Source organism: Lynx rufus, unplaced genomic scaffold (assembly GCF_022079265.1).
Source record: "Lynx rufus isolate CCGP_SWC_20201006 ecotype Redwood Valley unplaced genomic scaffold, mLynRuf1.p SCAF_8, whole genome shotgun sequence".
Taxonomy (NCBI): Eukaryota; Metazoa; Chordata; class Mammalia; order Carnivora; family Felidae; genus Lynx; species Lynx rufus.
This window is the reverse complement of record NW_025814896.1, coordinates 113,793,140-113,811,574: the sequence shown is the minus strand read 5'-3', so window position 1 is coordinate 113,811,574 and position 18,435 is coordinate 113,793,140. Positions and strand designations below refer to the sequence as shown.

Genomic DNA, 18,435 nt, shown 5'->3' with positions numbered 1-18,435 from the left:
GTACATGAATATAGTGATGCTATAGTACATGAATATGTGATGCTATTTTCCAGTAAAACTTTGTTTACAGTAGTAGGAAGTGGGCTGTAGTTTGCTGACCTCTGCTTTAGATTATTATAGGCATAAATGCTTTTTTTTTTTAATTTTTTTTCAACGTTTATTTATTTTTGGGACAGAGAGAGACAGAGCATGAACGGGGGAGGGGCAGAGAGAGAGGGAGACACAGAATCAGAAACAGGCTCCAGGCTCTGAGCCATCAGCCCAGAGCCTGACACGGGGCTCGAACTCACGGACCGCGAGATCGTGACCTGGCTGAAGTCGGACGCTTAACCGACTGCGCCACCCAGGCGCCCCTTTTTTTTTTTTTTTTTTTAAAGGCATAAATGCTTTTAAACTCAAGAGTGTTCTATTTGAACCTGTACAAGAGACTCAGGAAGCTTCGTTCAGGTTTATAGATAACAGCAAAGCATTTGCCACCCATCAGTAAATATTGGGATGAATATGTGCAGATTCTTAGCTCACAGGTTAAGATTTTAAGTTCATCTGGATTTTCCCTACTGGAGGATTCATGACCTTTTATTAGAAATCAGTTTAATGAAGAGGCTAAATTAATTATAAACTAGATAGTTTATAGACCTTTTTTTACATGCATGATTAAAAATATTTTTAAAGCACCACTTCTACAGTTTCTTTTTACCCTCTGGTTCCTAGATATTGATGAATGTCAGCATCATCATCTCTGCAGTAATGGACAGTGCAGGAACACAGAGGGCTCCTTCCTCTGTGTTTGTGACCAGGGTTACAGAGCATCCACCCTTGGAGACCACTGTGAAGGTGAGAACTGCTCTTGATTGCAGAGTCCTAGAGAGATCTGGACATCATCCTGGCTTCTCTTCTTGAATCCAACCTTTGGACTTCACAGTTGAGGACATTAGGTCCTTGGAAAAACATTTGCCTCATGGTCACACAAATAATGAAAAGAAGCTGGTAGAATGCAGGCTTTCCTTGTACTGCTTAGAACTGTTTTCTAGAAGAATTATGCCAACTAAAGGAGTAAAGAATTGAATTAGCCTTAGCTTCTCTCAGCTTTAGGTGGTTTCTCCTGGGTATATAGTTCTGAATGGTAACACCTTGTGTATGTAGGTCCAGCATCCATATAAGTAAACACAAATTAATTTTCTAGATTCCTGAAAAGTTTTTAAGAGCTAAAGTTTAATTCAGTTTTGAGCATTTTGCCTAAATAGGTCTAAAAGATACGCCAGGTATACAGCATGGTGTAATTGTTAACTACCTACTACACCACTGCCTGGCCATGCCTCAGAACCCCTGGGGTGGTCTGGGCTGCAGGGCTGGTCTGTCACCAGCCTGTTCACATGTGAATTGTCTCTGCTCACTGTCTACCCAACTAACCATTTTTTCCCAATTTACCCTCTGTTGTACTGCAAGTAAGCCCTGTCAGTTGTGAAACCAGGAATGTGAGCTTGGCAGGGTTGTGTTTCACATGGAGAGTTAGAGTTGTGAGTGAGGGTCTGAACCCCACTCTGGAGAGAAGCACATGAGGTTTTTAGTGAGTGGTTTGTGACACAAATGTGACATATTTGTGGCACAGTGTGTCATACATTGAAAAATGGCTATGATAGCTTTCTCATTTGTCAGTCCCTGTTGGTTGGGAAAGATCCATTATACTTTATAGCCTCCTGTTTTACTAACGAAAGAACTTTGTGCCAGCATGGACAACCTTTCCGGAGGGCAGTTGGGGGCAGTTGCAGAGGCCCTAAGATGTTGTTACTGCTGAATCAGCAAATCATCTAGGATTTGATCTTAAGATAATGGTGTTCTTTAAAGGGCTGATAACTCCAGTGAAAAGTTATAATTAACATACCTCTTGATAAATAGGCAAACAAGTGATAAACCAAAGTAATGAAATTTGCTTGAGAAATCAGGTATTGGGAACTCCAGCACATATGGGTGGTTCAACATGGTGGCTTTCCAAGGTGGGAGAAGAGGGCGTGTAGCTGGGAGCTAGTCATGAACAACCTATTTCAGAAGTAAGTATGTGACAAGACACATGCTTAGGCATTGAAAACCTAAATTGACCCCCAGCATCTCTCCTGCCCAAATCTCTGACCTGGCCAAGAGGGTAACCAGGCCATTGATTGGTCCTCAGTAGAAGGCATGCTCCTTTTTTTTGGCTGTTTTCATGTGTAACCGTCTCATCAGAAGTCCGGAATTTTTATTCTATCAACATCAGTTGTGTGAAAAGCCAAACAAAAGCTTTTTAGCCAATTTGCTCATTATTGTTAATATATATTCAATAAGAAAGTTTCTTTTGGAGTCTATAATCAGTCCTTTTTCTCTTAAAGTCAGGGCTCATTTCCCTAGTGTTCTAGGTTATAAATAGGACTGGAGTCCATTCAACTAATTCAGTGCTCCCTTTGAAACTATAATAGCACTTCAGCCTGCTAATTCTCAACTAGTGGTGTTTCTGACCCTCCCCAGTGTTATGTAGCTGTAATTAACTGAGCTGTTACTGTTCACACCCCTCTCACAGCTGTGGGAGGAAGAACCGTCTTTCTTGTTGGCTTTTGTATTTACATGTGTAACTTTCCTCTAATAACTCTGGCAAATGCCTTGTTTTCTTGCAGTGTTACCCTACAATTCTGCTGGCCTTCTCGCAGAGTCAGAATCCCAAGGATTGTGCTAATTTCTGTGTGTTACTTACTCCAGCATGCTCGGTAGCCACTCAGTCTGTGAAGGGTGGCCTCAGCTGTCCCGGTCATTAGAGGCCTTGGCATCGCAGCCATCGAAGGCTCTGCCTTGGACATGTTCCCCTTCTAGATACAGTCTCTCCTTCCATACCTCCCTTAGCATCTTCCTTACGCTGTCACAGTGTTTGCTCCATGCTAGTCCCTTGCAAAACCTGAGACCGATACAGGATTCACTCTTTCTGTGGCCCGTCTCTCTCAGTCTTCTCTTTGTGGACCAATCCAAAAAGGTGAGGAGAAGTGCTAGTATTTGTTTCCTATGACACTTCATTCCAAGTCAGAAATCACTCATGTTTTCATGTATGCATTCATTCAACAAATACCTGAGTGCCAGTTTGTGCCAGGTACTGACCTGGGTACAGGATATACAGCAATAAACCAAACAGGCAATTTCTGCCTTTGTGGAGCTAACATTCTAGTGAGGGAGTTAGCGATGCACATGATAAACAAGTAAAACATATAGTTCATTAAGTGGCAGTAAACACTATGGAGGAAAATAAAGGAGGGTATACAGAGAGTGTGGAGGGAGGGGGGTGATCTTACAGAGGCAAGCAGAAGTTTCTTTGAGATAATGGCATTTGATTATTTATTGGAAGACCATTCCGTTCAAAGGACTAGCAGATGCAAAGGCACTGAGAAATAGGCTTTGTAGAAGAGACTAGGAGTTTAACTTGTGCACTTTAAGTTTGGGATGTCTATAATGAGTATCCGAATGAAGATCTCTGAAAGATAGTTGGAATGTGCATGTGGAATTCAGGGGTGAGTCCTGGGTTTGGAATCATTAACATGCATAGAGATAGTGTTTAAGCCATAAAATTGGAAGACATCACCAAGGGAGTGAGTATGGCTAGAAGAGAGAAGGGGTCCAAAGATGGAGTCCTGATCACCAAAGGAGTGAGTATGGCTAGAAGAGAGAAGGGGTCCAAAGATGGAGTCCTGGCCTTTCATTTGTAAGTGAGGAGGAGAATAGGAATTAGCAAAGGGGATTGAGAACATGTGGCAGGAGAGGAAAGAGGAAAATCAAAATCTAAGAAAACACTTCAGAGATTAGGGAGTCATGAACTTTGACATGAATGTTTGACACACATTGCTGCTGGGGAAGATGTAGGCCAGGACTGACCATGGGATTTAACAGGGTAGAGAGTCCTGGTGATTTTGACCAATGCAAAGGATTTAGGATTTAGCAGTGAAGGAGTAACCAAGATTAACTCTTGTTTCCTTAAAGCCTGTTGCTCAAATCCTAGAAGGGCTCTGTCTATCTTTCGTGCCACCCTAGGTGGTGGTGCAGGACAATCCCGTGTTGGGCTCTTTTAACATTCAACTACTTTTTTTTTTTGCTCTTTGAAGATCTGAATTCAGGTCTGAAAAAAATTTAGATTAAATCACACTCTAACGCACTGAGTTTTCAAATCTACACAGTTATTTATAAACACGAGATATTGTTTCTTTTTCTCACATGTTATTTCTCTTAGATTTTGAAAAATGCATGAACATGAAATTATTTTAAAGTAGTGTGAACAAAGCTGATATGCTTCCGTTATGCTAAGGCAAACATCTAGGTAATGGAGTATTTCTCTTGTTGATGAAATGCATGTTCTCAGGACTCTCCTTCATCTTTTTTGAATTTGGATTTTTTCACATAATGCTGATAATCAAATATGCCTTTCCTTGGTTATCTCAGTTTCCTACAGAACACAGAAAGGTAAATCACAAAACCAACCACCTACTCAGCACTCATTAGAATAGCTGTAGAGCTGTTAGGATAAATATGGAAACCTGGAGCTCTTACGCCTGCCTTGGGAATGTAAAGTGGTGTAGCCACCTTAGGAGGCTGTTTTATCACAAGTAAACTTACTCTGTGACCCAGCTACTCTACCCCTAGGAATTTACTCAAGGAAAAAATGAAAGCTTCTGGTTACACAGACGTACACATGAATGTTTATCAAAACTTTATTCATAATAGCCACACTGTAAACAGTTCAGCTACTCATCCTAAGTAAATGGGTCAACGAATTGCGGCACCTTCATATGGCACAGTACTAAGCAATAAAGAAGAGAGAGCTGTTGGTACACACAGTAACTTAGATCAATCTCAAAGACACTGTGCTGATCAGAGGAAGCCACACAGAAAAAGGGTACAAGGAAATTTTTAGGGTGATGGAAATGCCTACACCTTTTTTTTTTTTTCCTATGGCTGGTCCAGTTGATTCATTTAATGCATATTTTAAGGCAAAGATTCATAGTAGACTAGCATTTATCCCCATTTGGCACAGTCATTATTGAAAATAAATCAGAGATTTGGGGCTTATAAATTATTTTCATAGAATTTATATCTAAAAGCCTATTCTCAATTAGAAATCTTTTAGAAATCTTGATTTTAGCAAGGGTCAGTTTGCTAGTGAACGAAATATTCTGTGGCGTATTCACATTTCACGGGGACACTTATGCCTGCATACGCTCTTACCTGTCTCGTGCATAATTTTCTTTTAGTGTCTCTTCCATGGCAGTTGTAACACCCAAGGCATTAGATTAATTATGAATGGAAATTTTAAGGTCAGACTGGCAAAAGAGTCAAAGGGAAATGTCACAAGCCTTATGTCTGTAACTACAGAATAGCGTTCTTACAGAGATCTCTCACAGTTCCTTAAAAAATGATTGCATTTTGCAATGATAGAAGAATCCAACAGTGATCCCAGCAGATGTAAACTGATACAGAAATGCCTGTACCTTGATTCCGACCGTGGTCACAAGAATGTATCTACATTTGTCAAAAGTCATCGAACTGGATTCTTAAAATTAGATGCACGTATTGTATATAAGTTATATGTCAGTGAAGTCGGAAAAACACACTAAAGAAGAAGTGATAACCCACTTCAGTTGTGACAAAGTCACATCGGCTGGGTTTTATTTTTAGGATCAGGATTCAGAAACATTTTGATCTAGGGGAAGCATAAAACAAGTATAACTTGTTTTTCTTTTGGTGGAATAAAATTATAAGCTGCTTTCTTATTTCTCTTTTATTTGACTCACGAATGGTACAGGAGCCAGTTAGTTAAGTGGATTGGGTTCTATGAGGAAAATTTAAGCTGGTGTGCCAGCATTTTGAACGAGACAGCGAGGGAGGTTGAGACTACAGCGGTCTCCATGTTCACTTCTTCCTGGAACTTCTCATGCATTTTCACAGCAATCATAATTATTTGCAAGAAATGCCATCCTATGCCAGAATTCTGAGAAAACAAAGACGTTTTTGTTCCTCAGCTTTCTGCAGTGCTAATAATTGAAATCCTGCACAGACAACAGGAGAGGGAGTCATGGACTGTGTTAGGGATAATGAGCTCTGACTGGAAGTAAATGTGGTAATAAACAGCCCTCTTGAAAGATCTGCCCAGCATTCATGCCATGAGGGGGGTCATTAATTGTCTCACACGCTCACAGTCAGAACTCATTATTGGTAACGTAAACCATGTTTAGTTGCACATATGCTATAAATACATACATTTAAAGAATCCAGTCAACCTCAAACCTATTGGTGATAGCTGCTGGGTAAGTGGCTTCAGTGAAGCTTTTGATCTTGCTGATTCCCTTTCCCTCCAAAATCTCCTCTTCTTCCCCTCCTCCACTTTCCACCCTGCTTTCCAGGCCTCAAGTAAATCCCTTCTGTTAGGCAAAGCCACGTTTGTTTTTTTATGATACCTCTTCTCTAAATCCATGTGACACGTGAAGTTGGTACCATTCTTTTGACAAGTGATTATATATTTTGACAACTCTTAGCTTAAATTTTTTTGAACTTATAAAACAATGTGATATTTCGTGTTCATTTTGATTAATATAATTTGGGTTTCTTTGAACAATCATTTCTCTTTGTGAGCATGAATCATGCCAAATACTTTCAAATTTTTCTTGTAATGCATAATACAGGATCTTGTATAAATAGATGCTCAAGATATTCTTAATACGTATTTGAAGAATCTTTTTTATTCCCTATTATCACCAAGAATGTAAACAAGTAAATTGTTTAGTACAGAGTTTTGACTTTTCCTCTTGCAAATTTCATTTGATGTTGAAACTTTAATTTACGTATTGTTCAAAGCCAAAATCTTTTCAAAATACTTCATTTCAAAAAACTCTGATAGTTAGAAATCTGTCCTCCATTAAAAATCATGTATTGTTGGGGCGCCTGGGTGGCGCAGTCGGTTAAGCGTCCGACTTCAGCCAGGTCACGATCTCGCGGTCCGTGAGTTCGAGCCCCGCATCAGGCTCTGGGCTCATGGCTCAGAGCCTGGAGCCTGTTTCTGATTCTGTGTCTCCCTCTCTCTCTGCCCCTCGCCCGTTCATGCTCTGTCTCTCTCTGTCCCAAAAATAAATAAACGTTGAAAAAAAAAAAAATTTTAAAATAAAAAAATCATGTATTGTGTGAGATGTAAAACAATGTTCATTTATGTGATTTTTATGTGTAAGGGTAATGTTTAGTTTTTTTAAATATAGTTTATTCCACCTTTAAAATTATTTTAATTGACTTATAGATATCAATGAATGCTTGGAGGACAAGAGTGTTTGCCAAGGAGGAGACTGCATTAACACCGAAGGGTCCTATGATTGTACGTGTCCAGATGGATTCCAGCTAAATGACAATAAGGGATGTCAAGGTATTTCTCTGTTTTTTAAGTCCTAATTTACATAGTTGTTCAGTTCTGTGATGCTTTCTGAATATAGTCTGTGGCTTTACCCATTTGTATATAAATGAGCTGTGCCAGTTAATGGTATTAAAATATCTTTCTTGGGTCTGCATCAAGTATGAGAAGTTCTCACTTTGCACTGCACCATGGTAACTGAAACTCCTGCCTTTTGGAACTGTGTGCCAGCTTTGCAAGCTATCGTGGCAACTGAGGTCACCTGTACTTTGCTGTTCCTTCCACGGGCCAATCTTGGTGCTATATTATAAAGTCTGGCTTTTTTATGTCCTTCGTGGGTGTATTTCATTTTGTCTCATTGCTGGTATTTATCTTTCCTTGTCTTGATCCCTGTTTTATCCAGTATCCAGCTTTTCCTCTTCCTAAAAAACCTCATTAATAATTTGGTCAAAAGTATAAAGGTATAGAAGATAGGATTTCCTATTTCTTCAAAGGGCTATCACAGTTCATCTCCCAAACAAAGGTATAAAGGAGACAAGGTACTAATAAGAACACAGCACCAATCATAAGAGCTTTAATCAAACACCTACTATGTGCCGATTACTGTAGGTACCTCAGGGATTTTTAGAGAATTGAACAGGCAGCTTTTTTAAATATCCATTTGGTGCGTGAGTAACTGAGGATCAGAGAAGTTAATTAGCATGCTCCTCCCTAATAAGTAGTAGAGCTGAGATTCGAATCCAAGATCTTTTTCTGCTGTTTTGCTCTACATTGCCCTACTGATTATTACTTCATTTATAGCCAAAATAAAGAAGACTGTGAGATTCAGTGTTTTCCCCCCAGTATAGCACACTGAGTTACCAGTAATGCTGCAACTAAAAAATCAGATTATCTAAACACCACTCCCCCAAGTTTTCCTTTACATTAGTCTTCATAAATCCATGCCTGTTGTTTCCATTGAAGGCTCTCATTTATATTTACCTTTATACGGGTTCATTTCTGCTACTTGGATAAATTTTTTTTTCATCATTGTCTCCCCTCCATTACTATCTCAAAGTACATATAAGTAAAGGATTGTTAGAGTTCCTCTTTATCTACTGCTACTGGACATGAGTGACTTTCTTATTGTAGATGGTCATCAATTGTGTCTCCTTTCACATGCCCCAGATGTATAGTACTTGACAAGGTAGATGGTCTGTACTCTCTACGATGTGGTACTGAAATATTACTCTACCCTATGTCCGTACCATTACCCACACACCCAGCTGTGTGTCACTGAAATACAAAAGACAGAGCCCTGGCCTCACGGTCTTTTAAAATTAATTTACTTACTGATCCCAAGATTTAACTATACTGTGATACCCTCTATTTTTTTGCCATCTTGATGTAGTAAGGTGAATTTAAAGTGTTTAGTATTTCCAATGCAGAAATTAAATGTGCTTGGATTTAATACAATAGAGAAGAAATATTTGAATTATAAAATTATGTGTGAATATTTCCATTTTGGAACTTTTGCATCTTAAAATGGATCTTGGCTTATATAAAAATGCCAAGAGATGCCCCCTAAAAAACAACTGTATCCTGCTTTTATTATAGACATTTGGGTTTAAAAGTAATACTTTCTTTTCTAACTCCTCGTTCTTTTCTAATTCCTTTCCCCCACAATGTTTTGACCTGCTAGAGGCAAACCAAGCCTTGTGTAAGTGGATAGTGATTTCATATTGCAGATTTCATAAACTTCTAGAGTCAAATCATAAGGAAGTAATTTAGTCATATGATTTATTAATTGCACTACTGTCTTCTCTCAGTACATTAAATTTGTGATTTGATATCAACTCAAATATGTCACTCCTCCAAACATGTTTTATGAACTCTAAATCATTATTAAATTGACTTCATGCTCTGTCACATTGGTGATTCTTGTTTTCCAGAATAAATTACAATGTGTGCTTGAAAAACTTAAATCCAAACAAATGAAAAATATTCCTGAAACGGGTTTTAGTAATGTTTAAAGAATATTATCTATGAATTTGCTACATCACCCACCTTCTCTGATTAGAGGCTGTTTACAATGGCATGTACTAAATGGCATGTCTTAAATCCTCTCCTTTGGCTGTGTCAGTGGAGACAGCCTGGTGATCTTTCACTCTGCCTGAAGTCACTGGTCTACTTCTGTCTAGTCTCATGGCTAGTCACATTCTGTACATGGGCGTAGATTTCAGAGTTTGTTTTAATGCTGACAATGTAATTGATGCCAGTGCTAATAACCATAGGACATATTTGAATGACCATGTGTGATAGACGTAAGCTTTAAACTTTACCTAACAATCTGAAGATAGTTCCATGTTCAGTAAGGCATTTTCAGTTGGAAGTGTAATAGTCTCTTCCCCCAGCAAAATTAATGCTGAGATACAGACAGCATGGAAATTCCATGTTAATAGTCTGTGTAGGAATGTGACAGCGTACATTTGAGATTCAGAACACACTTCAGTTTCGCGTTTTGACTTACACATGCCAAACTGTGAATTTCTGTGGAATCTCGGACCCATGAAAGAAACCCAACTTAAATATAGTCTGGCTTTCAGCTGAGTTACTAGCAGCATAGTTTAGAAATGCCTCAATAAGTACAACCCAAATTGAATGCATATGTTTCTCTAGTTCCAGATACTCATGTTGTTCTTTTTTAGCGGTTTCCTGGAAAAAAGTCTGGGAATTCGTCTTCAGTTCCTGTCATCAAACTTTTTAGACAATTATTTGTTAATCAGTGACTTCTCTTGAAGCAAGAACTTTATGCACATTATTCCCTGTGCAGAGTTGCAAGCTGGCAGCATTTAAAGGGCCAACATTGAGGCATAGGATAAAATAAGCCTATGGATAACCTTTTGGGTTTCACCAGATGGATATGGACCTTGGGCTTGACCCCTAGGCCAGTGGAACTTTATTGAACCTTGTTGCCCAGATAGAAGTAACTCAGGGCAGCAGATTGGGAAGAAAGAATGCAACTAAAAGCCCAGAGAAGGTCAGGGTTAAAAAGAGGTGACCGATGTAAGGTATTACCAGTAAGTAGAGACCAATCATAGAAGGTATCAGAGATTTTATAAAACAAGTGAAGAATTTCACAGAGTGAAGTCACATTGAGAAATAGTCGAATAGAAAATGATTCATTGCTCTTCCTTGAAATATTTTTAAATTAGTGCCAATAACAAAAATGGGGGAGTATTGTTAAGAAAACATGAGTAATTCCTGCTTGGTTTCTTATTTTGATTCAGTGGTGGTTAGGCCAGCTAGTGCGAATTACATGGTGGATGGAATAGTGAAGAGTTAAGGATTAATTCAGAGAAGTGAATAAATCAGTGACACTGCCAGCATTTCCGTCACACAATGAGATGAGCAGGTAAAAGGAAGACCACCTGCATTCTGGATGCAGAGAAAGGGATGACTTTCTGGAGGAGAACCGTAGGGTTGATGGTTCGGCATGTTCTAGAAGTCACTAGGAAGGGCTTATAATCCATACCTTTCCCATGTGCCCATTAAGCTTGGCAGTTATTCGTGTTGGCTCCTGCCCCCCGTTACACGGTGAGCTTCAAAATGGCAAGTGCCCCAGCCTGTTCAGCCTTCTCATAGAAGGCATTCAGTAAGTGAGGGGCACCTGGGTGGCTCAGTTGGTTAAGTGTTCGACTTCGGCTCAGGTCGTGATCTTGCGATTCATGGGTTCAAGCCCCGTGTCGGGCTCTGGGCTGACAGCTCAGAGCCTGGAGCCTGCTTTGGATTCTGTGTCTCTCTCTCTCTCTCTCTGCCCCTCCCCCATTCTTGCTCTGTCTCTCTCAATCTCTTCCTCAAAGATAAATAAACATTAAATTTGTTTTTAAAAAAAGCATTCAGTAAGTGTTTTTAATTGAATTAGAGATGGACTTCTAGAAAGATGTATCAAGGGCCTCTTTACCAAGAGGTAAAGGAGGGTTTAGGAGACTCCAGGAAGGTAGGGCAAAAGCCTTACTAGGGTTCCTGCCTGCAAGGTGCCAAGAACCTGTGATAGTTTTCATGGCCCCAGTTAACTAAGAATTCCTCAACCAATCATGGTTTAATTAGAGAATGAACATCACTGAAATTTTGTGGCGGGCAAATATTCGTAATACACTATGAATGTACTGTAGTAGGAGTTAGGGACTCCATTCAACTATGCAGTTCTCTTCAAGGGGCAATCGTTGTAATAAGAGACACAGCTAAGTAAAACAACGATTAAAACAAGTGCAAATAGGTAGTTGCCTGTGTCGGTACCAGTGTGATTAGGTGAACCATTCTCCAGGATTGCTGATGTGGTCAGTGTGAGCCCTGCTATCCAAAATGATTAGGACTAGTTTGATGAACATTTCACTTTCATGTACTATCAGTGTTTAGGAGTGAATCATGACCCTGGCCGTGAGGAGCATAATCATTCTTCATTCAGGACAAGCAGAGTATAAGATGGCCAACACAAGTTTACAGCATTATTTGTTCATGAGTCTTAATAATCATAGCTAGTGGGGCACCTGGGTGACTCATCTGGCTAAGTGTCTGACTCTTGATTTCAGCTAAGGTCATGATCTTGTAGTTCGTGAGATGGAGCCCCACATCAGGGATTCTCTCTCTTTTACTCTCTGTCCCTCCCCTGCTCATGCTTGCTCGCTCTCTCTCTCTCTCTCTCTCTCAAAATAAATAAATAAACATTATAAAAAAATAATCATAGCTACCACTTTTTGGCCCTTAGCTGTATGTTAGGCTCTGCACTAGGCATTTGAGCCTCATTCCCTAATTGCATCATCACGAAGCTGTGCAGGTAATGAACACTTCCCTGGTCTGAAAGGTCTTCTTTTTCTTGTATTTTTATTTCTTTTATCCATTTTCAACCAAATATAGATTGGAGTCTATTTCACTTATATATTCAGCAGACATATGTAAAGTGCCACTTGGAGCCAAACACTATCAATAAGATGTGTCCATCTGTGCCCTCAAGTTCACATCGGGGCGCCTGGGTGGCTCAGTTGGTTAAGCATCCAGCTTGGCTTGGATCATGATCAGGTTCTCTGCTGTCAGCATGGAGCCCACTTGGGATCCTCTGTCTCTCCTTCTCTCTGTCCCTCCCCCACTCGCACGTGCGCATTCTCTCTCAAAAATAAAAACTTAAAAAAAAGTTCACATCATAGGAGAGGATGGGGTGGAGGTGGCATGCTTGGTGTTAGAACAGATTTGTGTGCATGGAAATGGAGGAGGACGAGGGGAACACAGCATGCTCACTGATAAAGACTATTTCTCAGAGAAATTTTTTGTTAGAATGTTTGTAAGCCTCCAACAGGTCTTAAAATTAAATGGGGGCAGGGGGGAACATGGGGGGGCCTCCAGGTTGAACCTATGAAAGCGAAAATACTCTTTGTGTAGATTAAAAATGGTTGAACATTGGCTTATTCATATGATTTGACCTAAATAGTTTCTCTTTTAAATCAATCCAATTTGAGGTCTGGTATATATACAGACAGGATAGTTGTGCCACAAAATAAGTGTCTGACCCTTTTGTGATGGATTTGCTTACTGTATGTCTGCTATCATATGAAACCAAAGGAAAAATTTTTTTCACGTATTTGGAACTCTTTTCAATTCCAGATATTAATGAATGTGAACAGCCTGGACTCTGTGATCCTCATGGAGAGTGTCTAAACACAGATGGTTCTTTTCACTGTGTCTGCGAACAGGGTTTCTCAATTTCAGCAGATGGCCGTACATGTGAAGGTAAGATAAACCATAAGGGGTCATGCAATTAATTCATGTTAAAGCAGAGAGGAGATTGCTTTCTATTTAAGCAGGCAAAGACTGGAGGCCACCAAGAGATACTCATAATTGAAGGCCTCAAACTATGTATGCATAAAGGTGACTCCTGTCTGCAGTCATGGCTTGGGGATTGCTAGGGTTCACAAGTAGGATAACCTAAGGTCATGCTGGTGAAAATACTCCAGATGATTCCTTTCTGGTACTGAATTAATTGGTTGAAATGTGCAGGACATGATGATTTTAGGTACACCTGGAGGAGACATCGAGCAACCTCCCTGATGGAAATCCGTCCTCTGCCAGTTTTGATTAGGGGTCATATCGATCATCCTCATCGTTGTAAACATGTCTTGCATGATTTTTCTACCACTGTTAACAGAGATTTTCCAGGTATTTCTCTAACATCCTTAGCTCTCAGGCAATTTTCTTTCCCATGGGTATTTATTATTGCCTTTAAAGTTAATTGCGGTATAAGACATTGAGATAACCATGTTAGCTCCCTATTTGCCACCTCTGTGTGTTTGCAGGGATCCAGCACTATTCTTATTCATAAGATGTGTGTTCTTCATGATTTATTATAGTTTGATACATTGAGGAATAATTCATCTGAACCTTTTTCAAAGTAAACACAGGAGATTCCCATAATTGTAATTTCAGTCTGTCTCTTTGAGCATCTAGGTAATCAAAATTCAGCTGAAGTTTTAAAGAAGTAAATTACAAAGGTTCTGTGCTGGGCTCATGATAGTACCGAAATTCTTTGCCCTAAAAAAAAAAAACAGCGCAACAGGAAGTGCCTGCTCTCCTTGCTGGTACCACAGTGGAGTCATGCTGAGGAACAGCGACCAGGGTCATCTGAAACTAATTATTATATTGGGAAGAATAAACTGATCTTATAAAAAGCAGGAGATTGTTGAAATTGCTCTCCTGCTGAGTAGACAAAACACTGATGCCAGATTTGGCTTCAAGCAAAAGAGAGATAGTGCGGGGTGCGGTTTGAGCGAGCAGATTTTAAGGGGTTTGGAAGCCATCAAAAGTTGGGAAATGGAGAAAAACATCATTAAAGGTGGCCATGAGAGGTTTGCAAGGAAATCCATGCTGGAGTGATTTGAGCTTTACATTAATTTTATATTTCAACCTTAGGACGAGAGTTCTTAAGAAATATACCACATGAACACATAATTGTTCTGCAGAGACCGCAGCGTTCCCTGGCCGAGGGTCCAGGGTGCTAGCCCATCTGAGTCACTGATGACACCCGACGCATGTTTTCCTGCATTCCAGAAAGGTGCAGGCTTGATGCTTCCGATGCTACCCTCGTTGAACAGTGTCCAAGTTATAACTGCCGATGATTGTGCCCTGCAAAAACTACACTCAGAGAACAGCGCAGGTCGCTTCACATGCTCGCTAGTCAAAGTTATTGTTCCAGAAGAATATACCAAAGCAAATACGTTCACATCCACTCTGTCTTTTGTAGTTGGTGATTTCCTTTTAATTCTGTGTCTTTTTAAATACTGATTTCTGCAACTCAAGAGTTATATAATCACTCTAATGTGCTTGCAGTTCTAATTTTGTTAGGCATTTACTTGGCAAAGACTTGAATTGTAAAATGTGTTTTTAGAAAACCTCTAGTACTTTGTAAATTACTATACTTTAGTATACTTTCTTTGACCCTTGGTCCATATTTTTTTTATTCCAGAAGCTGGACAATTTTATAAGTAATAAAATAGGTAATTTAGAATACGGTGCTGATATATGGCAGTGTAACTAAAAATCTACCTAATTAGTAGGCATGTTATTCTCTTTCTAGAAGAAGCTTTGCAAAGCTTTCATTTTTTATGGGCTTACTCCACTACATTAAACTAGTCCAGATTTTCTTTTGTTGGACTTCGCCTGAAACTTGTGGCAGTGGCAGTCTGTCCTGATTCTACCCCTGGCTGTGGTGTAGGGTGAAGCCAGCCCATGTGATCAAGGGTTTAGCTGTGGAACTGATGTACATAGGACTTGAGCGAACAGTGAGAAGTGGCTGGTTCTCTTCATGCCCATCCACCAACTCATTTCTGAGCTTCTGGTTTAAGCAGCTGAAGCCTTGGGGACACAGGGCTGGCGTCCCCTGTTCTGAACTGGGCTGACTGAATCCCGATGCTCTAAGCTGGGCTAACTGAATCCCGCGAACTGAGGGAAGGAGGGCCCGTCCCCGATTTCCCGTGGCTTAGGGGAGATGTTGGCGTCTGGTCACAATTACTGAACCACAGTGAAGAGGCATACTCTGTCAGCATAAACTGTCTCAAGTTATCAATTAGCATGGCAGATAGTATAGAAATAAAAACAGCATCACTGGATCCTTCCATTCCCTTGTGTACGTGGTATTCTGGGAACATGTACCTCATAGAGGAAGGAGGAACACCTTGATTCTCCTACATGGCATGAAGAACAACAGTGTTTTTTGAAATTCAACTGGAGTGGAGTGGGAAGTATGTGGTGAGCTGTTAATTCATGTAGTCATTTGCTCAGAGTTAGAGAGCCTGTCTTGTGCCAGGCACTGTTACTGTTCCCACTGTAACTGTTCTGAGGGCAAAACCCATAGTTCTTGTCCACTTGGAGCCTAGGTTCCAGGAGGAGAATCTGGGATAAGTAAGTAAATAATACATACCAGAAAATTATGTTTTTGTCTTTAAACAATATAGCATAGTTAGGCTTTGTGGATATAAATAAGTACAGGTTGCCACATGCTGTAAATATCATAAGGGTCGTTTTTCTCCTTTCCCGTGCATGGATGTCAGAGAAGTTGAGACTTCCTCCTCTTTCCTTTGCTTTCTTCTTGGAACTGTGGTTCATCTCCTTCTGCCACCACCGGTACATCCTCTGGCCCGAGTGTTTATCTTGTGTAGGAAAGCAAAGAAAACTTTTTACCTCTTTCACTGAGTTCACTGTTCTGTATCCCAATTTATCCTATTCATGTTTTTTTTTAAAAAAAAATCACAGTTCTTTTGCTCCTTTAGCTTTTTTTCCTTTTGTTGTTGTCGTAGAGTTTTAACTCATGAAAAATATTTCCCATCCCATTTATAAACTGACCCAGAGTTTGGTTTCATTATTGTCACCAGAATGTATGTAAGTGGGCAAATTGGGACCCTTGGGATGGTCAGATTCCTAAGTGTCACACACCTGTCCCCTGACCCCTGTGGAGAAGCGTCCCTTGGCTTCTTTGCATCACAGCATTCAAGGCTCTCTTTCCACGCTGCTCTTGGCCAGGGGCCACAGTGCTGTCCCCACTGGGCTTCCAGGTTGAATGAGAGTTTATACAATAAGTACAGTTGGGGACATCAGACATGTCTAGACCTCACTGTGCTTTCCAGCCTGATCACACCTTAGAATGGTCACACTGGCCTAGCGGGGACCTTGAAGGATCCCAGCAATACAGCACCAGTGGCTTACAGAACCTGGTTAGTCATGGCTAATTAGGCCTCCAAACCACAACCAAAATCACTCCCTGTCTTTTAGAAGGTATCCCCATTCATTCATTCATTCATTAGACACATATTCAGTGAATACTACATGCCAGCCACTGTTCTGGGTACTGGGGCCACATCAGTGAACAACAAAAATTCCTACTTGCTTGCAGGCAGTTAACTAATAAGTAAACTACATAATAGGCTAGAAGGAGATAAACCCTGTGAGAAAACCAAGTAGAACAGGGTATGAGAGATCTGAGGCCTGGAGCAAGGAATGGAAAGCTGGAACCATACTAACTGGGGAGGTCTGACTTGACCATTTTGCCTTAGAGAAATAATAAAATATTGTGTCTGGGTAACAAATGAAACCATATTAAGTGCCTTTTTCACACTGCCCATCTACCTGCTAATAATAGCCTATCAGTAAATAAAAGGGCATGGGATTGTCTGCTGAGGGCCTTTATTCTATTGCCAACATCAATTCTGTTGTGTAGACTGGGGAGTAGAAATCAGTGAACATCACCAAGAGCAAACCCTAATGTAAGCTGTGGACTTGGATTGATAATGATGTGTCATTGTGTGTTCACCAACCATAACAAATGTTCAGGGATGTTGATAGTGAGGGCACCTGGGTGAGAGGACAGGGGGTGGAGGGGGTAAGGAGGAATATGGGAACTTTGTGTGCAATTTAATTGTGTATCTAAAGCTGCTCTTGAAAATAACCTCTGGGGGCGCCTGGGTGTCTCAGTCGGTTGTGTCCAACTTTGGCTCAGGTCATGATCTCGCAGTTTGCGAGTTCGAGCCCCGCGTCGGGCTTTTTGCTGACAGCTCAGAGCCTGGAGCCTGTGTTTCCCTCACAGGCTATGTCTCCCTCTCTCTGCCCCTCCCCCACTCATCCTCTCTCTCTCTCTCTCTCTCTCTCTCTCTCTCTGTCAAAAATTAAATAAACATTAAAAAATATTTAAGCGAAAATAACCTCTGATCTTGAAAGTCAAGCCATTTCTAGAATGACCTGTTTTTCATCAGAAAGGAAAAAATCAAAACCCTTAATATGAATTCTGTATTCTCCCATATTTTCCTCCCCCGGATAGTTATTGCTTTTCAAAATAATACCTCAGACAGAATATGTAATCAGAAGCTTCTCTCCCACTTTCAAAATAATTCTAAAACTGATCCAAATTCGAGAACTCTAAGGATTGGAAAGGGACTTCTTAAAACATGGAGCCTGAGGTCTGAATCCCAGAGTATTCAAAGAATCCAGTCCTGTTGTTCAGCAGCTCCAGAGATTCTAATCCTGTAAGTTTTTAGAGTATCTTCTACAAACCACTTCTTGCTAATTCACTCATTTGAAAGGAAGACGTAACCAAAGGCAAGTGGTGGGGATGGCTAGCTTTTTACTGAGACTGGTGGTATCAGAAAAACTAAAAGAAAAACTGCTTCAGTTGGAAGAGCATGTTTCTCTTGATCTTGTCGTCATGAGTTTGAGTCCCACGCTGGGTATAGAAATTACTAAAAAAAATTTTTTTAAAAAGTGAGAAAGAAAGCCTGAAAGAAGTTAGGTTCAAATTTTAGGCTAATTTTGTGTTCATTGGAGCCAGAAAATATGGTAAAGGCTTGCCAAATCAAAGCAATAAAAGGTAATCAGGAGCAAGCATGGTTTTGTTTGTAGACTTTTAGGTACATTTTCTATGAACAGTATAGAAGGAAAGTATAAAATCATTGTTGACAGTATGCCACGCAATTGGTGACTTTGTGGCGTGGAGATAGAACTTTGTATCTGTCACCAAGGAGAAA

At 40.2% G+C, this 18,435-nt stretch overlaps 1 protein-coding gene across 7 annotated transcripts in view; it reads left to right on the top strand.

Annotated features, from left to right (window-relative positions):
* The window catches only part of LTBP1 (latent transforming growth factor beta binding protein 1), a 406,918-nt gene that overhangs the window by 315,866 nt on the left and 72,617 nt on the right, over positions 1-18,435 (top strand). For all 7 annotated transcript variants that reach the window (XM_047068909.1, XM_047068908.1, XM_047068911.1 and 4 more), the window contains 3 exons: positions 712-834; positions 7,289-7,411; positions 13,034-13,159. In XM_047068909.1, the coding sequence (XP_046924865.1) occupies positions 712-834; positions 7,289-7,411; positions 13,034-13,159 (372 nt within the window). The remainder of the gene's footprint in view (positions 1-711; positions 835-7,288; positions 7,412-13,033; positions 13,160-18,435) is intronic.